At 40.0% G+C, this 16,609-nt stretch overlaps 1 protein-coding gene across 2 annotated transcripts in view; it reads right to left on the reverse strand.

Moving 5' to 3' along the window:
- Positions 1-1,306: 1,306 nt before the first annotated feature.
- Positions 1,307-16,609, reverse strand: part of ELOC (elongin C) — a 37,429-nt gene continuing 22,126 nt past the window's right edge. The window contains exons 1-4 of one of the 2 annotated variants that reach the window (XM_029591492.1): positions 13,548-13,630; positions 11,688-11,741; positions 9,431-9,574; positions 1,307-1,739 (exon numbers count right to left, since the gene is read on the reverse strand). In XM_029591492.1, coding sequence (XP_029447352.1) covers positions 1,549-1,739; positions 9,431-9,574; positions 11,688-11,691 — 339 coding nt within the window. In that variant the 5' untranslated portion in view covers positions 11,692-11,741; positions 13,548-13,630 and the 3' untranslated portion in view covers positions 1,307-1,548. Of the gene's footprint in view, positions 1,740-9,430; positions 9,575-11,687; positions 11,742-13,547; positions 13,631-16,609 lie in introns of those variants that run through there. The other variant, XM_029591490.1, reaches the window with a different exon arrangement.

A 16,609-nucleotide genomic window follows, 5' to 3' on the forward strand; every position in this document is an offset into this window, starting at 1 on the left:
TTGATCTTGTTTGTATTTTTTACTCTATAATAGATTAATCGTTTGATATGTTCCATGTAAATCGCCATCCCGGCGATAGTTATCTCTGTTACCTGTGAACTGGAGTGATATGTATTGTATACAGGAACTTCCGGTATATAAAAAAAAACCCCAAAAATAAATAAATAAATATGAGCCCATCTGGAAACCTTTTTGGACTTGGAGATGACTTTACTGTGAAGAATAAATATTGTTTGTATAATTAGAAGATTCGCATAGAATTTGCTTGTTTGCATCTCCTTTCTTTATGGATTATTGTATTTTCTATGTCTTTAAATAACGAGTTATATTTAAAAAAAAAAAAAAAAAAAAAAAAAAAAGATTTCCATCAATAAATCAAATCTTACATGCTACATCTGCTCTGCCAAACAAGATATCAACACAAAAAAGTACTATATTTTGCAGTTTTTTTAGATCCTCAGTATCACATTTATAGCCAAACAGGAACAATCCCTCAAAACAAAACACAAAAGGCTCCTGAATTTAAATGGGGACCATCAGCATGGAAAGTTCTTATTGAAAGCTGAACATTGAAGGACTACAGAAAATGTCACTCGAGACTGATAATACGCTGCAGTAGAAAAATCATGCCAGGCGAAGAATGAACATCTTTCATCTTATTCAGTATGATCCACTAGGTATTCCTCACAGAACCCACCCACCTCACCCTTTGTTTTTAACTAAATACAGAAGCCAATTGCAAGAAGGCCTCAATGTAGGACATGTTCTTGTGTCTAGTCTATCTTGATGTTTTCTCTTTTTATTCTATAATCTGCTTTGAACAAAATTTTTTGTATAAAGCAGAATACAACTCAAATTTTGTTTTCCTCGCTCAGGTATAACAGAAGATCTTTCAGATTTTGGCATCTTATAAACAAATGAGAACTGCCCCAAAGCAATAAAACCAAGGAAGTGACTCACTCAGACTTCACCGTACAGAGTGGTAACAGTGATCCAGAAAATAGCTGCAGTAAACATCAGATCTGTGGTAGAGGGACATAAGGTACCACGTTTTTGATACACTACTAATACAAAATGCTGACGGCCTTTAACTTTTACAGATGAACAGAGTGTTGCTGGTCAAATTAAGTCCCCCAGTATTTATGATAGTTTGCCAACAAAGCAATCCAAATCCTGGATCACATCTGTTTTTGTTGGTAACATTTACACCAGCCTGTAAGTTACGAGGAAAAACAACACTAAACACTGCATGTGATCTGAAAGATAAAAGCATAAGCATCTACTAATTGCCACACTGGTTTATTAGTCTCCATTTATGAAAATGTTCTTTATTTTTTAGCCACAAAAAAAAAGTTCAACCTGAACTGAATTGTAAAAAGGAGTGAAAACAATGTTTTTTCTTTTTGCAAAGAACATCCTATACAAAACATGCAATATGAAAAAGCAAAATAAAGACTACTAAACAAGCTACATGTATTAAATAAGCAAAAAAATCCTGTTTAAGATGCTGTGTTTTATAATTTATTTTTTATTTTTATTTTTTTATTTTTAACAGTCTAGGAAATTTGCAGCCATCAGCAGTTCCAGTGCAATTTCAGGGGCAATGGGGAATTCAGGAATTTCCGTGGAACTGTTAGTGTAGCGAACCTTGTATGTAAAATACATGCACACTTTGGACAGCACGTGAGAGGGGATCTCTCGAAAATTTACTTCATTGGTTTCATTTTCTGCAAATTGCCCTGTAACACAAAAAACAGGAAACATCAAATCTTCACAGCACCTATGGCCAAAGTGATTACTAGATACAATATATAAATTTAAGTAGAAAATTAGAAATTGTGCTCATTTTATCCAGCTTGGAGACACCAGAGGCAGCGCCAGTGCCAGTCCTGCTAGACTTAACAGGCAAGAAAAAGTGGCCATGGCTCACAACCCAACTTAATTGCTAACAAGAAAATCAACTGATCAATCAAATCCCTTGGCAGCCAGCAAAATTCTTGCTTAATTTGACTTTTTTTTTTTTTTCGGGGGGGGGGGGGGGGGGGGGATATTACATAAGATTTTGTTTTGTCTCACCCTTTTGACTGCTTCTGCAGCTGCTCAGGTCTCTAAAGATAAGCAGTTCACCTATCAAACTGGATCATGTGAGTATGCAGTGCTAAACAACATATTCCAGAGCTTTCTAGTAATTTAAAAAAAAAAAAGTCTTTACTGAGTATGTATGGGGACTCAGCATCATGTCATCACCACAGCTGCCTTCAATTTTCCTTTTTTCTATCAGCCCAGACAGTTGTACCTGCAGGCTCCATGAATGTCTCAGCTTTTTCTGGGGAGGAGGTGGAGACTAACAGTAGTGGAATCAAGAATACATGGGATAAATACAGAGGATCGCTATTTGCAAAACAGTGAGGGGAAAGCCAAAAATCAACTGGGATTTAAAGTACTACACCAGGTATAAAAATGGGCAGGGCAGGGCAGATGGGCCTTATGGTTTCCATTTGCTGTCACATTCTAGGTTTCTAAACATGCGGCTAAATTCTTTTCTTCAATATGGTTCCTTAGGCAGGGTTTTGCACTTTAGTAAGCTTGTCTTTTTATTCAGTTTTTCTGCTGCTTGACTTCTGTCTATTCTCCCCCTCCCTGCCTTCTTCAGCAGGATCAGAGCATTGTGTGGACCCAATAGCCATATCTTGCAGACATTTTTCACTAAAGAAAAATCCCTTCATTTGATTTTGCAATGTCAATTTCTCACCACAGCAGAAAAATAGGCCAGTGGCTTCCAATTTTATCGCCCTCCAGCATGCACAAAAGATTTAATTCACTATCAAATGTGTACTACATCTATCTTGGGAAAGACCATGCCGATAGCTGTTCTATCAGTGCAAGGATGTCACCCAGAGTGGTTCAAGTCTGGAAGACCAGGCTCTGCATCTGTCTTGCTTGTTAAGTCAAGTCCAAGTCCATGCACCTACCCTTGATAGCTCAACACAAGGCTGGAGAGCTGATCGTGGTCACACTGGTGGTCTGAACTTTAAGAGCTACTTAGCCTCTTCAGCATCTCCCTCAGAGACCAAAGCCAAGTGTTTCTCCCATTCGAGTTTGAGCAAGTGTTCTACAGATTTGCATCAAGAGCAGAAGACAGTAAGCATAGAGTTTTGAGTGAAAGCTTCAATGTGCTGGACCAGCTCAGCACATAATGCCTAGAGAGAGTTTTTGAAATAGGTGTATCTGGAGGCTAGCTCATCCTGCTGTGCAAAGACTGTGCCACACTGGGCTCCCCAGTGACAGTCTGAAGCTGTAGTCAAGGGCTACCTGGAATATAATTTGACTACAGCTCCTACCCTAGCTCTACCAGTTGCACTGCAGAGTGGGGTCGTAGCCTAGTGGTCAGAGAAAAGGGCCCTGAACCAGGGAAGCCAGGGTTCAGTTCCCACTCAGGGATTGCTAAGGTAAATTACCTCTCTCTCTGGCAAAACTAAATGCAGTGAATACACTTTTAGTGGTTCAAATCCTGCTGTTGCTCCTTGTGACTTTGGGCAAGTCACTTTACCCTCCATTGCTTCAGGTACAGGACCTGAATGTAATCTGCTTTGATGTACACTGTGAGGTGTAAAAATCTAAATAAAAAAAAAATCCACTTTTCCCCCCACAATTCATAAATACTGTGGATCACTAAAGGATAGACAATGGGAATGAAAAAAAAACAACCAAACACAGAACATGGGGGTAGTGGGCCTGGGGGTAACCTGCATGGAGCGGCAGTTACTACCATGGGAAGCTTGCTGGGCAGACTGGATGGAAAATTTGGTCTGCCGTTATTACTAGGTTACTATGAGAGAGCTGAGAATTTTGATGATTCTCATTCTACATATTCTTGGTAGTAAGGTTTGGGCACGGAGTTCCTTGACTCCAGTGGATGTCATGTGATACCAGCTGATGTGTCCCTTTTGGTGCCAACTGTGCCAGTGCCAACACTGACTTGGCTCCCTTCACCGTTGTTAAAATTAGCTACTTCAAGGTTTGAGAGTGATAAAAAGGCATGAGAAACCTTTCCTAACCTCAGTTGAGAAGATAGTTCCAAGATCAGACCCACAGGCACAGCATGCAGATCAGCACCACCAATACTCTCTACCTCCTCATTATATGAAGACAGTTCAAGAAAATTTGATATTTTGAGCAATTTTGTGAAGACAGTAGTTTGAAGGGGATTATTCTCCAGATCTCCCTTTAGACTGTTTCAGAACAGGAGGAAGTATATTCCCAGAGGATCATTCCACTCCAGACTTTGTTCAACAGATGGTTAAAGTCACCAACTTTTATTTGAAGGTGGTAGAATTTAGGATACCTTTGCTTTGTCTCCATATATATCTCCAGAGGGATAGCTGTGTTAGTCTATAATGTGCCACCAGCCTCTGTCATTTATTGAGGAATTATCTTTTGAAGACACTTTGTTAGATGCATAAAGTACCTCAACCACCTAAGGAGATGGTGATAGCCCCCTTCCACCCTCTCTTCCTGGATGTAAGCATAAGGATGTGGGAAACACTACATACTACTTCCCTATGGGGAAAAAAATAAGGACAAAATACTATGTCTTGACAGCTCAAGAAGTCAACAAATTTCATCTATCACACCATACTGACTGTCAAATCTGCCCTCAACAGCACCAAAAGTATTAAGACCTATGCCTCAGTACCCATGGGACATGAGTTTAATAAGACTTTGATTCACCAGGAATGGAAGGCTACCAGGAAGAGCTCAGGGTGGCAAGCTGTTATCATTCAGTAAGTGGATTCTGCCTAAAAGTCTTTGCTAGGTACTAGGAGAAAATATAAGCACTCTGTACTAACATTTAGATTACCATACAAAAATGTAAATTTCCTGATGGTCATGAATTCATAGACTAGGCAAGAAAAAGGATCTTAAGGGTGTGGCTCACTGGAATACGAAACTCCAGAATTATCTATTTGTTGCACATTTTTCTGTGAAAATTAATGAAGCAAGTTACAATTTGAAGAAAAAAAAAACCAAATAGGACAAAAACAAATACACTTTAAAAATTAAAAAATAAGATACAAAGATATGACGTGATTTGGAGTGAGGAAAGTCAGACTAAGATGAGATTACTTCAATGTTCTCTCGTCCTAGCTTGATTGGACTCTCTTCCAAGGTACTATCAAGCTAGGTCAAGAATATTGACATAATCTCATCTTAGTCTGACTTTCCTCACTCCAAATCTTCACGGAGGTCTACTGTGTTGTTTGTACGTCTCACTCTGCATGTAGAACTGGCTCCAAAAACCCTAGACCACCTCCAAATCCTCATCTCAAGTTACTAGCTGGCCCTCCTATAGCAGTATAAACAGCTACTGTGTGTGCCACCCTAGAGGCTCTCTCCATGCCACTCTCCCCATGCGCAGCTTAACGCCAAGAAAAAAGGTTATTTCCAGCATTAAACATGCGATAGCTTGCGTTACACTATCGCATGCTGCGATAATGCCCCTCATTTTCATTGATCCTGCCCAAACCCCCCCAATCCCACCCCTTTGAAAAAAAATTTGTAAAATTTACATTCACACCAAATGTTGTGATACTTATTGCGTGCGTTATCGCCATAATGCATTTTGATAAATGACCATGAAAGTTAGATACCTTTTTCCCTACTGGTTTGCCAGTGTCAGGGAGTGGTGAGCTTGAGGGGTCTCCTTCTGCTCCCCCTGATTTAGGTATCTCTCTCAGCCCTAACACTAGACTGTCTCCTTCTTTAGGGGGCGAGAAGAATGCAGCTCTTGTGGGGCCTTCTTGTCCTGGAATGAATCAAGGGTTTTGCGCTCAAGCTGGAATTGGTGCTGTTTGTAATAGCTTGGTTTCCAAAGACTCCTCTTTCGGTGTTGCCCCTGGATCTTTAGGAAATGTATCTCTAACTTCACTAACGAGTAAGCACTCTAAGGACAGTTATTACTGCACTGAAGAAGTCTATCTGGCAGGATTGGTAAGGCTAGGATTTCTTTTGAGACATTAAAATGTTCAATATGATTGTTCCTTTAAAGTTTCTGATCAAGAGAGGATTCAGACTATGGGAGAATAAAATTATCACATTATAGAACTCTTCCCTCGCTTTGATTAGAGATAATGAGATACTGCATGAAATTAGATAATAGGGATAATCTTGCTAGGAGACTATTTGCATTTTATACATTTTCCTTATATTTTTTTTGTCTCTTCTGGGGGATTTGTTTGATATTCTAAAAGGTATCCCCCTCTGAAGTTCTTATTATATCTCTTTCACAGAGGGGGATAGAGGGAAATCCTTCAGCTGAAGTAGTATCTTCAACAGAAGGGGACCATTTATTAGATTCCATCAGGTTTTCTGAGAGAGGGTGTTCCAGTGCTACTCTTCTGGTTTCTTTTACTTTTGGAGGCTGATAAAGATCATGCTCTTAAGCTTTTGTTTAGGTTTCAAGAGAAGTCTTTTTCGGGGGAAGAGACTGGGTATTTTTCCTGGTGTGACTAAATCTACAGAGTCTAGGCAGAAATTATTCCTTCAGAAAAGAAAGAGTTCTGGAATTGGGTGCTGCTTTTCAATGACGCTTTCCTTGCTAACGTCGTATTAAATTGTCTGGTTCTACATTTATTTTCTTTGATCCCGAGTAGTTAGAAATATTTCTGCAGGATAAGGAAGCTATTCCATAAAGTAGGGTTAAGGTCAGTTTATTGATTTTGGTGAAAGTTTCTTAATAATTGTTTTTTATATTTATGCTCACTCAATTGTAATCTATATACAGGTCATACAGTTTTATTTCCTAGATTGCTTATTTTTGTTAAAGATTTGCTGTAATGTTTGTTTGGTTTCTGTTCAAGTATTTCTTGAATTACTATGTCTGGAAACTTAATAAAAATAAGAGAAACAAAATGAATTTCGAGTCCTTACAGAGAGAGTCAAGGAATGTGAGAAACATCTGATTGCTTCAGACAATCTATGTTTTTGAAATGGCATCAAGAGCCTCTGCAATGGCCATTAATACCCACAGACTCATGGCTGACAGCCTCAAGCTTTTGTGAAGACATGCAGGAAAGGCTTGCTAATGTGTGTCACAGCAGACAATTCTTCAGAAATATGGTCAAGGAAGCAGCAAATCTCATAAAAGACTCGCATCCAAGTGTTATACCTTCCATCCCTATATCCATGCAAACTTTAGCATTCTGAAGGTTATCAACATAATCTCCTGAATAAACAGTCTTACGCAGAAGAAATGCTACCAGGGATCTTCTTGCCCTAAACAAAAGTGCTCAAGACTTCACCACCGAGATAAGAGCTTCAAGCCTCATACTACCATCCAGTCAAAACCAAGAAAACAGCCAGTGTTCCAGTATCTGTTTTGGAAGACCTCCTAGTTGAGGGAGCAGGGGGTGGGGATGGAGCCAAAGCTGACATTTTTAGCAAACTGTTGGCCCATTATAACATTAGACAATTGGATCCTCAAGATCCCTCCAAAATGCCTATCCAAAAGAGCTGAACTATTTAAAAAATCAGGACCTATCCCAGGCAGCTGGCCAAAGTAGCAACAACCGTGCCACTGAAGGGGGTGGGGGGGCAGGGATTTTACTCAAAATACTTTCTGATCCCCAAAAAACTAAAAGATTAAGACTCATCCTATACCCCAGGTCCTTCAATAAATTCCTGAAAAGAGACAAGTTCAAGATGATGATTTTCTTGTACACTGCTCTTCCACATTTAAACAGAGAGAACTGGTTATGGTCACTGGACCTCAAGGAAACCCACGTTCATGGATATACACTCAAATTACAGGAGGTCTCAGATTTCTAACAGCAGCACTACACCTCCAGTATCATGTACTGCCTTTTGACCTTGCATTGGCTCTGCAGATTTTCACAAACATTTAGCTATCATTGCAACTTACTAGGAGTTTGTATACATTTCCTTAACTGGATGTGGTCTGAGCCTAATGCCCTCTAACAGTGCATATATCCAAAAGTAATCATAAGACTTACCATACTAGGTCAGACCAAAGGTCCATCAAGCCCAGTATTCTGTTTCCAACAGTGGCCAATCCAGGTCACAAATACCTGGCAGGATCCCAAGGGTAGATAGATTCCAAGCTGCTTATCCCAGGGAAACAACTCCACCTTAATAATGGTTTATGGACTTTCCCTCTAGGAATTTATCCAAACCTTTTTTTTTTTTTTTTTTTAAACACGGCTACACTAACAGCTTTCACCACATCCTCTGGCAACAAATTCCAGAGCTTAATTATGCACCGAGTAAAAAAACAATTTTTTTTTATTAGTTACTGGGTGATACACTTAACTTCATTGTGTGTCCCCTTGTCTTTGTACCTTTTGAAAAGTGTAAACAACCAATTAACTTTAACTCATTCCACGATACTCCTTTATAGACCTCTTTTAGCTTTGAAATGTCACAAAAGTCATAATATAGATTAAAAAAAATTAAAATTTCCATGTAATTGACTATTAAAAAAAAAAAGCATGTCAAGTCCCACAAGGTTAGGGCCTTGATAAAGTCAGTTACCAATCTAACGTATCGCCCTTGATGAGATTTACAAGGTTGTAACATGGAAGTCGGTCCATACATTCACATCACATTGGGAGGACACTTTCCTGCTGGGATACTAGGTCCATTCTCTGTCTTTTTTGAGAGGCAAAGCCTAACTCCCTCTCAGTCCTAGGTCCCACTTTTCCTGATTTGGGGTTTATTTTCTTTTATTTATCACCACTTATTTATCGCTTTAATGATTAAAAATCACCCAAAGAAGGGTGGTCTTCATTCTTAAAAATAAAGAAAACGGGGATCCCCAACAAAAAAATAATTTTTGCCTGTTAACTGTCATACTCTCTCCTTTTTGTTGAAGACAATCCTTAGCTAAGAAGTCCCCCGTTTTGTGAAGGTGAACTGCTTTTCTTCAGAGACAGCAAGGTTGCTTAACAAGTGTTTTCTTAAAACAAAAGTTCACTTGTTGCACAAATCTGCCCTCCACCCCCCATTTTTTGGCATCACTGCAGTGAGTAAAGTCACTGAACACATTGCTACTCCTGTAGCTGCTGTCAAACTATACCACAGTAGACTGCCCAAAGACCCCGGCTGAAGAGTGCTTGACCTGATTCTTGTGCTATAGTCTTGATGCGGAAGAACTAGAGTAATAACAATTAACAGATAGAAAATGGGTTAGCACAGCACTTAAAGGATAAGCAAACCACTAGAAGGGCTTTGTGTGACTGGGAAGAGGGCAACTTCATGGCCTAGAATGACACCATCTTAACCAAATTTCCTAACTGGTCTTTTTAGGCCACATGGAGTGTGGCATTTGGAAAGCAAGTGCTAATTTTAAAGGAGAAATGTGACTAAAAGACTAGGATAAAAAAAAAGGAGCATCAGAAGAGTTTTTTTTTACCTGGGCCACTCAGCATTGCTTTTATTGTTCCTGATGTTAGTGCATGTTCCCGCTTGACAATAAACTCATGGCCATCTGACGAAATCAATTTAACGTACATAGCATCAGGGCCCTCACACCCACCATATGTTCTCTCTTCTCCATCTGAAAAGAAAGGATATTCAGAGCATTAACACTGTACTTTTAAAATGCTATGCTGTCTTTAGATAAGCTGAGCAGGGCACAACATTTCCAGTCATCAGCTCATTATTGATGACTGGAAATTCAAAGTTGGTGTTTTTCAGTACTGTTCCAGCATTTCAGCATGAGTAGCTGCAGTGAGAGGTACGAAGCACTTCCCTCAGGCATTGCTGCTCCTGCCGCCTCTCTCCTCTGGCAGCCTAATGATCATCAGCATTGGTGCACCTAACCAATGAGCTGTGGGAGGAGGTGGAAGCAGCACTGCCTGAGATGAGAGCTTCCTGCTGCCCTCTTATGCTTCTCATGATGAAAAGCAGTACTGTTCTAAAAAAACAGCAGAAAAGGGAAGGAGAGAGAGTGAGAACCTCTTAGGGGAATGGAAACTGAGCAAAGCAGGGGAGGAACAAGAGGAAGAGAGAGCAAAACGGGTTAACAGAGAGGTGACAGAGCAAATGGATGAAGGAAGAGGGAGAGAGAGAGAGAAAAAAAAAGGATCAAGGCTACTGCCAGAACTTTGAGCACAAGAAGATCCACCGTATGTAAGAGAAGCTACAGAGAAGGAGAAGGGAAGAATGTAGATTATGATGGAAAGGGAGAACAGAAATGTGAAGCAAAAAATCCTGGCAAGAAAAGCAGCAGGGTATTACTCTGTGTACTCCGTCAAGAACACCAGATCAGTGCAGTGAAAGCTGTATCTAAAGAAAACGTTAAGATAAGGTCTACACCCTTAAAGACTAATGAAATGACACATGACCTGTATGCCATGAACCAAGATTAAAATCCCCTTCTCTGTACAGCTTCTCTTTTCAAAACAGAAAACTCTTTTGTCAGAAACTAATAGGGAAGTACCCAACAAAAGCTTGTATTATACATACACACACACCGACATATGCAAATATTTAAGCGCCTCTGGTGAAACTGTATGTTTCAATTAATCTCTACATGAAGAGAAGCTGGCACAACCTTTGAATTCCTAACTCAACCAAAGTTCTCCATAAAAGGAGAAACAATGAGTACTTGAAAATACCGACCCCAAGGGAGGGCACTAAATGTAAGAGAATTATGGGGGTAATTTTCAAAAATGACTTCTGCATGTAAAGCAGTATTTTACACACAGAAGTGGCCTTTTACAAAACTGCCCACCTGATATGCAGATAAACTTATGTACATAAGTCTGCTCACGCATAAACTTATCCCGACTGAGCAGAGGCAATCTGGGGGGGCGGAGTTGAGGCAGGGTTAGAACATGCATGCATATTTTGCAAAACTTGACCATGTGTGTAAGTTTGCAAGAAAATTGTCTGCATGCCAAATAGCAGGGATAATTTTTGTGCGAGGGGTAGATTTGCTGAAATAATTTTCAAAGGAGACTTATGAATACGAGTCTGCTTTGACAACCGTGTAACTTATATGCATATTTGCAGCGTAAGTTACGCAGGATATCTGAAAATAACCCTCCTTGTGTCTGAAGAGCAAGACAAATGTTGCCTCCATGAGAGTAGCAGCCACAAAAGGGCAGCTCTATCAAATGTTTGCTATGGTGCAAACAAAAGTGCTGAAGATCAGTGTAAATATCCCAATATGTACAATGGGAAAGCCCCAAGGCAAAGCTAGAGTTTTTTTTTTTTTGCTCCAATACGTTCTACATTTACTTTACAAACTTCCTGAAAAACACAGGCAAAAGTATCTTGATGTCTTCTTCCCTGCTAACCACTGCCTATTTTTCACACAATACTTACTTCTGTTTTCAGTTAAGTGACTTTTGCACAGCAAATGAGAAGTCTAGTAAAAAAAAAAATCAAAGTTTTCATAAACATTTTTGCAGCTTTGGGCAAAATCCTTTTCTAAAGAATCCCTAGGACTCTAAGAAGGCCGAAGTACTAGACAAGGGGCCAGGTCTCCTATCTGGAGTGAGGTAACTGCCTTTGGAGAGCTAGCTCCCAGCTGAGGCACAGGATACTGGAGTTTTCAGTCCTTGACCTGTAAACTGACAGAAATCATCCCACAACAAAGGGTCCTCTGAGGTAGAGGCAAAAGAAACAAAAACAAACAAAAAACAGGCAGTGGTAACACTTACCCATTGTCTAAGAAATGTCTAGTTCTTCTCCACACCAGGTTTCACAGTGCGATTCTGTAAGCAAATTCAACACAAGTGTCAAAAGCAGTTCCCTAAATTTCAGTTTAAAAATGTAGAACTGCAGTTCTGGCTTAAGTATACAATGTATTACTGATAGAATTTGTTTAATAAAAATCAGTCATGTTCCCTAACACGCTGTTTGCATTTCCAAGAATTCCACATCTTAAAACGTCTGTAAACTACAAGCGTGAGCCTTGTTCTTTGCTTCACCCCATGTGTACACGACTTGAGCACCATGATGAGAAGCAAATAGTGGCATCAAAACTGAGTTATGTAACAGACCAGAGAATCTCAATAAAAAGTTTGCTAGGTCAACATGGTGACTGTATATATTGGACGGGGTGTGGGCAGAAGGAGATCTCATTCCAACTTTCTACCAGAGCTTCAGTAAACAGTTTTATTTTAAAATGTTTTCAAAGGATGCACGAAAGCACTGTCACCCTTTAGCATGCTCACTTACATGACATAACATACAGACTACAAGGAGGCTTAAAGGGCCCGACATATCCAACCATACATCCTGCAGCCAGACACGTCAGGTATCACTACTGAAAGTATAAAAATCACATCACACAAATTTTTCCATCCAATAGAAGCACATTGAGTCAGACGAACTGTTTCATAATCAACCTCACAGCAAAAATCATGAACGGAGGAGAGATATCTACACATTTATAAATATTTTTCATTTCAGAGCTTCTTCTTTCAACAAATGAAAGCCATCTTCTGCTCCCAGTGTACATATTGGCAGTGCTTTAGAATCATGAGAGCAGAAAGAGAGCACACCGATTATTCAACTTTACAATTCCTACCAGTCCCTCGGAAATTGTTTATCCCACGCTTTCTTGAATCCAGACAGACACTGTCCTCGTCTCCATCACCTCCTGTTCCATGCATCTACAACCCTCTCCATAAAGAAATACTTCCTTAGATTACTCCTGAGTCTACCCCCTCGCACGCTCATCCCATGACCCCTTGTTTTAGAACTTCCTTTCCACTGAAAGAAGCTCGCCTCCTGTGCTTGAGATATTTAAATGTCTCCATCATACCTTCCTTATCCCACATTTCCTCTTGGGCACACATTTAGATCTTTGTCTTCCCCATATGTTTTAGTTCAAAATGTCACTTTATCAATATTATTCACAGAGTCTAATAATGGCAAGCAATTAAAAAAAAAAAAAAAAACCCACTGAAAAATCATTAAAGACAGACTTCAGACTGCCTCAGATGGAAAGAGTCTATACACAACAGTTTCCAAATGTCGTACGTTGAAAAACCTGTTTCCTTCTATTTTTTTTTTTTTTAATGTGATGCTTATGTCCAAAGTATAATAAAAAAATAAACATTTTAAAAATCTACATATATTCTCATTTTTTCTACATGTAGTATAAGTTTGTAATACCACAGTGAAAGATCTCTCAAAAATCCATGTTTCTCTGTTATAAAACTATTCCAGAGGGGCCCTCGTTTCACTCCGATAGCTGCATCAGGGAACAGAATAGACTTATTGCTCCAAAGTCCATCACTTTTGGTGGCCAGCATCTTAGGAAAAAGGCTTCAGAGTGCCTGCCTTTCAATGATTTTTTCATTGCTCCATTACTAGACTATGAATAATATTGATAACATGAGTTTTTAAATTTGATCCATACATTTTAGAACAAAGACCATTGACTATTTTGATAGCCACCATCTAGACTGACTCCATTCAGTGTATATCCTTTAGGCCATATAGTCTCCAGTACTGTGCACATTATTCCAAATGAGGTGTCACTAGGGACTTATAGAGGGAGCAATAATCACCTGCTATTCTGCTGGCCATTGCTCTCTATGCACCCAAGCATCTTTCTGGCTTTTGCTGTCAACTTGTCCTCCTGTTTGGCCACCTTAAGATAATCAGATATGATCAGCCTCGGATCCAACTCTTCGTTCATGCTTACAAGAAATTCATCCCCTATATGTATTGCTTCTGTGGGATTTTTCAGCCCAAGTACATGATTGCATTTTTTAGCACTAAATCTTAGTTGCCAGATGCTAGACCTCTCTTCGAGTCTTTGCTAGATTCTTCTTCATGTTTACATCATCTTTTGGGTTGTCCATCCTGTTACAAAGTTTGATATCATTTGCAAAAGGGCAAACGTTTCCTGACAATCATTCCACACCATTACTCATGAAAATGTTGAAAAGAACTGGTCCAAGGGCAGATCTCTGCAGCACGGCACTGGTAACACCTCTTCCCTTGGAGTGGACTCCATTTACCACCACCACCACCCTTTGTTGCTTCCCACTCAACCAGTTTCTAACCCAGTCACTTTAATGCCCATACTAAGTTCATAAATTTCCTAAAACGGAACTGTGTCAAAGGCCTTACTAAAATCCAAGTATACTACATCTAGTGCACATCCCTGGCCAACCACAGAAACTGATCAGATTTGTTAGGGTCTGCCTAGACTGCCCAGTAATGCAAATTTAAGTGCAGTAGCTATGCTATACTCTACCATTATAGCTCAATTTTACATAAAACACTCATGATACATGATACAGAAAAAAAAATAATAAAAAAATCACATAATGGAATTTTGCCTTTAACAGAAAAAACCTATTTTTGAACTTGAATTTGATATATGGCAGGGGTCAGGAACCTATGGCTCAGGAGCCAGATATGGCTCTTTTGATGGCTGCATCTGGCTCGCAGACAAATCTTTAATAAAAAAGTAAAAATCTAACAAAATCCCCCACCCTCCTGATGCCCCTCAAGACCTCCAAAATTAATTTACTACAACCCCCACCCTCCTGACCCCCCCCCCCAAGACCTGCCAAAAGTCCCTGGTGGTCCAGCGGGGGTCCGGGAGCGATCTCCTGGACTTGGGCTGTCGGCTGCCAGTAGTCAAAATGGCGCCGACGGCCCTTTGCCCTCACTATGTCACTGGGGTTGACCAATGGCGGCGGTAGCCCCTGTGACATAGTAAGGGCAAAGGGCCGTCGGCTGCCAGTAATCAAAATGGCTTTCCCGATGAGTGGAGGGAGAAGAGATATGATCACATGAAGGTCTCACTGATGTGCATTAACCCGGAGAATCTTGCTCCAATCCATTTCTGCATTCCAAATGCTTGATTTTGCACTGAATCTTCATCATCAACTTCTTCACCACTCAGGTATACCCACTCTGTTGCAGATCATAGGGTCTTCTATAAAAGAGAAACTTTTTGTAACCCCTCTGCAACATTTCTCAGTGGTTTTGAACAGAACTGGCCCCCAAGACTGATCCCCAAAGCACTCCACTCATTACTATTCTTTCCTCAGAGTAAATTCTACTTACCATCTGTTGTCTATTCCTCAACCTGATACTAATCCAGTCCATTAGCTTGGGGACTCACAATACATGCTCCATTTAATTTATGAGCCTTTGATGTAGAGCAGTATCCAACGCTTTGCTGAAATCCAAGTACATCACATCCCACATACACCAAACAGACAAATCTGACCAAACAAAATCTCTGCCTTGGATCTTGCATCCCATGGATTCAAGATACTTCACGATCCCTTCCTTTAGTAGTGCCTCCATTAAAATGTATGCACCACTGAGGTGAGGCGAATGGGTCTGTAATTTATAAGCATCTCCCTATTCCTGTCCCATTCTCCAGTTCCATGGAACCATTCCTGCCTCCAGCATGGAGGAGAAGTACCCATCCAAGGTGAGGCAAACCTGCCAGAGCAAGAACAGAGTTGACAGTTCGGTCTACTGCTATGTTTCTGCACTGTCCTCCCTCTTTGATAAGAGACAGAAATACACACAAAATACAATTTTAATTCAAAACCTGTTTATTCACTCATTATGGAACATGGATCCAATACATTTACATTTTTAAAATTGTTTTCATAATATCATCTAATCAATTCAGCGTTACTCATTTTAACATAAAAATATTATAGAATATCCTATTATCTCCTAAATTCACAATTAGATATTTGTACAGTTGAACTAAAAAAAAAATATATCAACACCCTTGCAGATTAAACAATAAACCTCTTGCTGAAGCAGGTAAGGCAATAAATATAAAGATGCCAAACCTCTAAAATGTATATTTCTTTTCACCAAATTTTTTGCTGCTAAATATTAAAAAAAAAACCGAAAAAAAAAAAACCCAACAATTTGTGCAATATCCAGTTCCACTGCATTACATTTAGTCTAGGGTGCTATCCAACATGACAATATTGTCATTTTTGCTATTGGAAAAGCTTTTTTAAAAAATAAATATTTTATCTTTTGAGAACCAAAGAAGCATATCTTGGGAGATAAAACCAATCAACATCTAGTAATAGTTGCCTAATAAGCAATCACTTCCTTTTCTGAACAAAACAGAAAATTATAAAAAAAAATCTCTACAGACATTTGACAGTTTTTTGTCTGTACTAAATGAGCTCTGTAAGCCCACACTGGAGGCAAATACTTGTCTTAAAAGTTTACATCCTATTTCCTTAAGAAATATTATGGGCCAGATTTTTAAAAAGTCTATGCATGCCGGGCCTATTTTAGGAAGGCCCAGCAACGCACGTTTAAGTCCCGGGGCTTTGGGAAAGGGGCGGAGCGGTCTGGGGCGGGGCCAGAGGCCTCCGGCACAGTGGCCATTTGCCGCTGTGTTGGAGGATCATGTGCCAGCACGCACAACCTGCGCCTGCCCCTAGGCAAGAGCAGCAGGTAAAAATTTTTGGTGGGGGGGGCCTAGATTAGGAATAGGGGGTTGGGAAGGTCCCTTCCAGGCCGATCCTAAATTGGAGCAGCCTAGGCGGGAACAAGGGAAGGCCGTGGGTGTTGGTGTGCGCAAGTTGCACAATTGTGCACCCCCTTGCACGCGTCGACCCCC

Source organism: Rhinatrema bivittatum, chromosome 2 (genome assembly GCF_901001135.1).
Source record: "Rhinatrema bivittatum chromosome 2, aRhiBiv1.1, whole genome shotgun sequence".
In the NCBI taxonomy this organism is placed as follows: domain Eukaryota; kingdom Metazoa; phylum Chordata; class Amphibia; order Gymnophiona; family Rhinatrematidae; genus Rhinatrema; species Rhinatrema bivittatum.